At 46.5% G+C, this 8,369-nt stretch overlaps 1 protein-coding gene across 1 annotated transcript; it reads left to right on the top strand.

The window, feature by feature from the left end:
• The first annotated feature begins 479 nt into the window (after positions 1-479).
• LOC125539622 (uncharacterized) lies at positions 480-5,397 on the top strand. Its single transcript, XM_048703118.2, has 3 exons — positions 480-1,719; positions 2,701-2,841; positions 4,382-5,397. Exons 1-3 carry the CDS (start codon positions 1,064-1,066, stop codon positions 5,112-5,114), a joined length of 1,530 nt encoding a protein of 509 aa, XP_048559075.2. The 5' UTR covers positions 480-1,063; the 3' UTR covers positions 5,115-5,397.
• Positions 5,398-8,369: the final 2,972 nt, after the last annotated feature.

The following is an 8,369-nucleotide window of genomic DNA, read 5'->3' as shown; positions in this document are numbered from 1 at the left end:
GCGCTTTCCGCGGATGGGTGTGTAGGGGCCGGATTTGCCAATCCAGTTGTACATGTTCTAAGAAATGAAAAAAAAGTGCGAAGGGGCATACAAGTACTTTAGAAATAGGGTCATTTTGGCGAATAAATACTGTAGATGCTATGAGGATCGGTCAGGACTCAGGAGTCGGGCCTCGGTCAGCCAAGACGAGAAAGGTACAAGGACCGCAGCGCTGGGCATCCGGCGCCCCCAGTCTGAGTTTTCACCATGCATGCATGCATGCAAAAGCAAAAGCCACGTTATTTACCGCGCGACAAGCACCCGCCGCGGCCATGCCGCCTTGCGTACGGGGCTCGCACACCTCGCTCCCCCGCCCCGGAGAAAGTCAGCGTCCGTCCATCCACCCGTCCATCGGCTTCCCGTTCCCGTGTGCACGCACATCACCCCTCCTTCCCCCCGTCCACAGAAAAATAATCCGGACATCGCTCTCGCCCTCCTGTGCCCCCTGATCTCGTCTGCCCTCACATACTTCTTTATTGTCCTCTTTGGAAGCCAACTCAAGTTACCCATCCATCCATCTCCATTTCGATCTGCTTCTAGCCTCGCTTGCTTGGTGTAAAGAAAAGATAGTTCCCTTTTTCCTTGGCCGCTACTAGCTGCCTAGCTAGCTAGGAGGAGTAGCCGGTTAGCCCATCATCCCTCTCACATCACATCCTGCTTCCCCTCCACCCTACCTCCTTTTCTGCAGCCCCCGCCCGCAAATAACACCAAATAAACTTGCTAGCTTGCTGCTTGCTGCTCGCTTGAATGATTGCTACCTTCATTCTCCAAGCAGATCGGGCCAGCCCGCGTCTCCAGCGACACCTATATCATAGTATATAGCTAGCTCAATCGGCTTGCCACGATTCGGTCGATCCTTGGTGTGGAAGAGCATGCTAGGAAATTATTGAGCGGTTGGCGGTGAAGCTCTTGAAGCTCTTGCTCTTGCTTGCTTGCTTGCGGCGAGCATCCACTATAGAGGAAGAGAGATCGGCGGGCCGCGCAAGGAGTAGAGAACCCTAGCTAGCTTGCGCGCTCGCCAGCCATGTGCGACTACTTCCTCCAGAGGATGGAGGGCGACCAGGCCGGCGGCGGGGACCTCACAGACATCGTGCGGGCCGGCGGCGCCATGCCGGGCAATAACGACGGCGACGGCACCAGCCTCCCGTCCACGGCCGCCGAGTGGCAGCTGCAGCCCGCGGACCAGCCGATGCTGTTCCCGCCTGCGCCGCCGTCGGCGTCACCGGGGACCGGCGGCGACGTCTTCGGCGACCCTTTCGCGGGGCTCGGGGACCCGTTCAGCAGCGACTATTCGTCGGGCGGCCCCGAATTCCTGGAAGGCATGCCGGATGCCATGGCCAAAATCGGCTTCGAAGCGGGCCCCGGCGGCGGCGTCAACGGTTGCGTAGGAGGCGGAGGCGGAGGCGGAGGCGGTGGCCAGATGTTCGACATGAGCAGGAAGCCGCTCTTGCCGAGGGGGATGCAGATGATGCCGGCGGGAATCGGTGGTGGGATGGGGCCGAGGCTGATGCAGTCGTCGCTGTCGCCCATAGCGATACGCCCGTACCCGGCCATGACCGCGGGCGACATGGTGAAGCTCGGCATCACGCCCGGGCAGGCGGCCGGGTGCGCCATCGACGCCGCTATCGGCGGCATGCAGATGTCGTCGCCGCGCAACAACAACAGCGGGATCAAGCGCAGGTTGGAACCCGGCAATACATATCGCCACCGGATAGAGCTAGATCTGGACCGATCCAAGCTAGAAATCATCGTCGCGTTGCATGCATACCTGCATACAGTAGTAGTAGATTTCGAAGGGAAATTTCTTCGCGCGCTCGCCCTTTTTTTCTTCTGCTCTTTAATTCGCCCTTCTTCTTTCCGTGTTCTTCACTTCACCATGAAGAGATCATTAGAGCGAGGTGAGGAAGTTCCGAGGATTTCTCGGGATGTGACCAGAATTAATCGGCAAGATTGTGAGTAGTGCCTGGAGCTCGAAGTTTTAGGCACAAGAGTCTCCGTAGCCACATGGTGATAGTGATGGTGATCGGCGCGAATATTTCTGAATTGCCAAGCAATGCCTCTGTGCGATCGAGGTCATGTCATGTGCATCTAGACCTAGCCACTTTTCTGTACCTCACGGCCGAGAAGCTCGGCTTTTGAAACCCTAAGCAATCGCGCTAGTGTGCTTTTTAGTTGGCTGCAAAGTTTTCATTAGATTTACTAGTATTTACTTACTTTGAAATGTCTTCTAATTTTTGTTTGTTTTGAAATGTCTGTATTTACTTGTAGTGATGCAACATCGCGTGTTCTTATTAACTTTTGATATCTATTTATGATCGCTTTGGGTTTTTTTTCCTCGCCTATACGCATAGCTTTGGTCTTATATGACTTTGCTATTTGTCAGTGTTTTTTTGTGTGTGTGTGTGTTGGTGTTGGCTATGTGCATCCTAACTATATGCAGAGGCCGGGTGTGTGCTCATCCTGTTTGCATCTCTTGATGCTTCATTTTGAGTCAATAAAATTCATCCTTTATCGAAAAAACTTGTAGTGATGCAACATTGCGTGTTCTTATTAACTTTTGATATCTATTTTGTGGTGTTTGTTGTGATATTTATCCCGTTTGTTGTGATATTTCTATCTATGTAATCAGTGATAACTTGCCCCATTGGTCTATGTGCACAGAAAGAACCAGGCAAGGAAGGTGGTGTGCATTCCGGCACCGACAACGGCGGGTTCAAGACCAACCGGGGAGGTGGTTCCTTCTGATCTCTGGGCATGGAGGAAGTACGGCCAGAAGCCTATTAAGGGCTCTCCTCACCCAAGGTATGTACATATACTACATGAATTACTAATTAATTAACAAAATAATTTGATTATATTGGATCGATGCATAAGCATGGTGCTTCTAGGCATTACAAGTCGTTGACATATTTTCATCTAATTAAAAAAACATTTCTAGCATTGCATCGAAGTTCGGGTGCTTAATTGAGGATGAAGCTTCTGATGTGATAAGAGTAAATAATCTTGGTTACACGCATGGTCCAACATTATATAATTCCTCAGCTCCATATTGTGTCTGCATGATCGATGCATGAACTCGCGCGCTGAAATTAATTGGAAGATAAACAAATGGGTACCTATCTAGCTAGAAAATCAACCCTCGGTCATGCATATATAGTTCCCCCTTCTTTAGAAATGTCATTTTGGGGGTGCACACATCACAGATAACAGAGAAATAATTTGTGCCATTGTATCTACCAAGATAGATGTAGTTGAATATGAGTGATATTCACTTATTCTTGTTTGGCACATATAATTTAAGCATGCCATGCCACTTTGAATAGAAATGAAAATTCTTTCTACTTCGATTTTCAATAACAAGTGGCCCACCACTGGCTAGATTGAGTTTAAGGCCTCCTTGCAAATTCTCATACATGTGATATACTCATCTTTCGTAAATAATTAATACCAATTTTAAGGAGCTGTCATAAATCTACAAACAGTTTAGGTCTCAATCGACTGAGGTTTTCTTATATTAAGTATCAGCCAATTCAAAAGCCGGAAAGGTGTGGTGCCTAAAACTATTGAAAACAGCATCCAAAATTTCTGAACTTTTGTGACATCAAACATGATCAAATTTATGAAGTGCTTGCAAAATTTCATCAACAAATAATATTCGAGGAGCTCTCGACAAAAAGGCAAAATCACTGCTCAAATAGTGCACAAAACATTGGACTGTGATTTTTTTTTCCTGTCGAGAGTTCCTCGAATGTTTTTTGTTGACGAAATTTTGCAAGCCCTCATACATTTGATGATGTTTGATGTCGCAAAATTTTGGAATTTTGGATTTTGTTTCATAGTGTTTTTCCAATGTGCCGTGCACCTGGGAGTAGAAAAACCACTCTAAAAGAAAGTGCATTTTTCCCTGAACAAGTTGCACTTTTCCTAATCGATTAAAACAAAAGAAAATTAAGATTAGACAGACCCATTCACAAAGGCATCAAATTTTAGTTTACATTTCATTCGTATTTTTACATAAGCACATATAAAAAAAGAATCTGGCCTTTTTTAGCCCAAATTTTTGTAATGCCCAGGAGATTTTGGTAGCTAGCAGACAGCACGCAGCATTGTTACTACATTTGCTTATGAAAAACCAGACACTAGTACTACACGGAGTGGACTTACTACGTACATTCTGGCTTAGCAAAATAAAGTTGGCGCAGGCGCACAGCACTAGTTAAGGAGGCCTAGTGTTAGTACATGCAGTACTGCTATACAATATCTAAAGTTCTGAAGCAAATGATGAAGGTACATGATGAGACGATCGAGTCTAACCAAAGTTCTTGTTGATTTCAATGAATAGAGGGTACTACAGATGCAGCAGCTCGAAAGGGTGTTCAGCACGAAAGCAGGTGGAGCGCAGCAGGACTGACCCCAACATGCTTGTCATCACCTACACCTCCGAGCACAACCACCCATGGCCGACCCAGCGCAACGCGCTCGCCGGCTCCACCCGTTCTCACCACGGCAAGAACGGCGGTGGTGGCGGCAGCGGCTCAGGTTCCAAGAGCTCGCACAACGAAAAGCAGCCACAGAATCAAAACGTCAAGGAGGAGAGAAAGGATCACCGGGCCGCAGCGACAACGACGGCGACGACGACCACCAGCACAGTCACTACCACGACCAGCACTTCTCCCGTGGTCGTGAAGGAGGAGACGTTGGCTGGATCATCGTCGGAAGCGCAGGCGAGAGACCAGAGAGCCATGGACACTGTGGCAGGAGTACTGCATCAGGTCGACCACCGTGAGCTCATGGACCACGTGTTCAGCGAGAGCTACAGGCCTATGATACCGGGGTCCGGCCAGCACCACGAGGACTTCTTTGCTGACTTCGCCGACCTCGCCGAGCTGGAGTCAGACCCCATGAGTCTCATCTTCTCCAAGGAGTACATGGAAGCCAGGCCAAGCGGTGGTGCCGGCGATCATGGTGGCCAGGAGAAGGCGGTGGCCAAGGAGCTGGATCCGTTCGACATGCTAGATTGGTCCACTACTTCTAGCACCGCAGGGAGCACGTTTGAGCAAGGGAAGAGAGGCTAAATTACTTGAGGCAGGGTTTACGCATACGGTTACACACACATGAGATCTCCAGCTAAATAACCTTGAAGATTAACTACCACAAGGTCAGCAAGGAAGAAAGATGAGACTTGTTTTTCTTCTACTTTGTTACTTTTCTTATGTTTGTTCTCTGCTTCTTCTTATTATTGCTTGTGAGAGAGATTGATTTTTTGTTCAAAGTCTAGGATATGAACGGCCTTAGGTTTGTGCCAACTTGTACTTATGCATGCGATGAGGATCATCTATCTCTCGATACTGTCCTCTTCATCTGCGCTTGTGTGTGTTTCTAGCTAAGAGTGTCGTTTATTATGGTTATATATCTAACAGAACAAGTAGTATGTACTATTTAACGATGTTGAAAGTGTTTGGACAAGAGGAGAGATCAATGTGGGCCGTGATGAGTGTGATAGATGGATGAGTAGGAGACCCACGCCCTCGGAGGGGATGTGAGCATGACAGAAAGAAATCTGGGGCATGCGCTAGCGTTGCAACGGAAGCGCTATGCGGCTATGCCATTTAGGTGTGCACCACCATGACCACAGGTAAAAAGCAACTCTCTCTCTCTCTCTCTCTCTCTCTCTCTCTCTCTCTCACTCCAGCTCAGATGGCAGAACAGTACATGTCTCGCGCGCCGATGAGAATCTGAATCAAAATAGGGGAGGGAACACTAGCTGGCCTCTTGCTTGCAAGATGAGGGCATATGTTGGATTCGCTAGCTCGACTGGAACGGTAGTACATATTTTTGTCTCTGCGCTGCGCCAAAGAAAAAGTACTGCATTTACTTCCTCTGTTCTCCTGAATTGTACATATGTATATAGTACTCTCCACTCATCACGGGCGCGCGCGTACCGGCAGTGCGTATGCATACGTCGTACATGCATAATATATCAGTACATGTGATATGATACTTAAAACTACTGGTGCAGGAGTATACTACGTACATAAACTAGCACCTGCATATGCCCTAGCTTGCTGGCTGCATTCTCGCATCAACATACGTGTACTGTGCGCATATGCATGGGCATGCAGGGAGTATGTGTGCACTTTGGTACAGGGTGCTTATGTAGCACATACTATATCTAACCTGCTTTCATTTGCCCCACAGGATTAATACCTTTCCGCATCCATCTATAGTGCTGCACAAGTTTGTAGGGACACTGGTTTTGAATACGTGCCCTGCTCATCGGCTCATCCTTGTGTTCACAGTTGATATCTGAATGCTTTGCGTGTAGAAAGCGAGAAAGATACCAGTGCATGACTGTCTGTTGTGGACTGGTGACCATGTGCCATGTCTCTCGAAGTACAAGTTCATCGCCCAACTTTTTTCATGTTTTAGATTTTGGATAAAGTAGGCCGTGCAAGCAACTTGATAAGGTACTCCCTCCATTCGGATGAAATAAGGCGTATTTCGTTTTGTTAAGACAAGAATTTGACCAATAATTACTTTTTAATATTTGATTTATGTGATACAAAATCACTACATAAGAAAGTGCTTTTAAATACGAATCTAGTGATTCATGCCATATATCTTTGTATTTATGGCGTAATTGGTCAAATGCATGTCTTAACGAAACAAATATGCCTTACTTTTAGGAATGGGGCTAGTATTACAAGTTTACAACCAAGAGATCTCGAGTTGGAGATAAATAAATGCACCTTGTATCAAATCCATGTCTTCACAAGATTATTTTTTATTGAAAAGGAGGTTAAACCTTTGCATCTGCATTATTGTGATCCACACAACCATTTTTGTTAGAGCATCTCCAGTCGTTCGGCCCCCCAGGGCGCCGAAAAAGAGCCGCCTGGGGGCGAGCCAGCGCTAGATTGGCGCATGGGGGTGACTTTGTTCCCAATCGTCGGCCCATAGGTCGCTCCGGGTTCGGCGATGTTCCGTACAAATATATGAAAACTCGGCGATTTTGGCACAAACTCGGCGAAACTTCATTGAAATTTGTACAAAAAACATGAAAACGTGTGAACTACGCATAAACTACGCCAAACTACGTCTAGCCGCCGCCGCTGTCGCCGTCTACATGCCGAAAAGCCTGTGGAAGCAGGTGTAGTCGCCGTCGTCGCCATCATCGTCGTCGTTGTCGTTGTCGCGTGCCTCGCCTGTGCCGCCGCCGTCCCTGCTCTTAATTACTGAGAGAAGTACAGAACAAAGGTAACCACGTTGATGCCTTCTCACCCACCCAGGTTTAAGACATGGTACTTGTAATTTGGGTTTGTTGCACCAATTATACTATGGTGGGGAGGGGTTGGTGCCTAGCCACCCACCCAGATTCAAGGCATGGTACTTGCAATTTAGGTTTGTTGCAACAATTATATTGTAGGAGATTGATGTCTTCCCACCCACCCAGGTTCAAGGCATGGTACTTGCAATTTGGGTTTGTTGCACCAATTATACTGTAGAGGTTCCCTTACAATCTTTCTATCAAAAAAGAAAGGTAACCACGGCTGAACCATTACAAGACATGAAATAAAGACCTACAACTAAGATATATGTATATGTATAAATTACATTCTAGAACCATCGAATAAATCAAGAATTATGCATGCACCTTTCAAAGTCGCAAAAAAATGCACATTAATTCATCTGCTTCCAACCGTCCTGATAGGATTTCCTTTCATCCTACTTAGGCCAATTCTAGCCGATCTCCTATAAAATAGAGGAGGATCTGGCCGAGTAAAGTTTACTGGAGTATATTTACTTCACTAACGTTTGGCTGGACCTAGCCGATCCATTAAATATAATAGAGTATAATTTTGTTTTTTTAACTTATGCAATTCTAGTTTACATTGTAGCCACATATTAGCACACATATAGAAACTAAACATAAATATGAAGGTTCAAGAAATCACGAATATAGCTTACAAACCGGATTTAGAATTTATTAACCGAATTATTCAAATTTAAACACACCGAATGGTTCAAATGTAGCAAATAACATGTACAACCACAACTAGTAAGTGCTATGAAGTTGCCAGTGATGCTCAATAGATCTTCTTGGAGTTGGGTATGAACTTGTCAGTTTTCGATCATGCGATGCCCTTCAAGGAATGCCTAGATCTTATTTGGATCGTACTCTGGCTCAACAGGAGTCCTGTTGGTGATGCATCGAAAGTTCTCGGGCATATCTCTCTCATCTTCAATGATCATGTTATGCAATATGATGATACAAGTCATGCTTTGCCATAGAACCTTGGAGCTCTAGTAGTCGGCAGGGCCATGAACAA

The sequence above is a fragment of the Triticum urartu genome, chromosome 2A, assembly GCF_056163025.1.
Source record: "Triticum urartu cultivar PI428250 chromosome 2A, HENAU_Tu73, whole genome shotgun sequence".
In the NCBI taxonomy this organism is placed as follows: Eukaryota; Viridiplantae; Streptophyta; class Magnoliopsida; order Poales; family Poaceae; genus Triticum; species Triticum urartu.
Note: the sequence above shows the minus strand (reverse complement) of the source record. Positions and strands in the feature narration are given on the sequence as shown.

Bases quoted from the DNA above. Each gene is read 5' to 3' on its own strand.
- LOC125539622 (XM_048703118.2), top strand. From the start codon at position 1,064: ATGTGCGACTACTTCCTCCAGAGGATGGAGGGCGACCAGGCCGGCGGC. The intron at 1,720-2,700 runs GTTGGAACCCGG...CTATGTGCACAG, and splicing joins AACAGCGGGATCAAGCGCAG to AAAGAACCAGGCAAGGAAGG. The intron at 2,842-4,381 runs GTATGTACATAT...TTCAATGAATAG, and splicing joins AAGGGCTCTCCTCACCCAAG to AGGGTACTACAGATGCAGCA.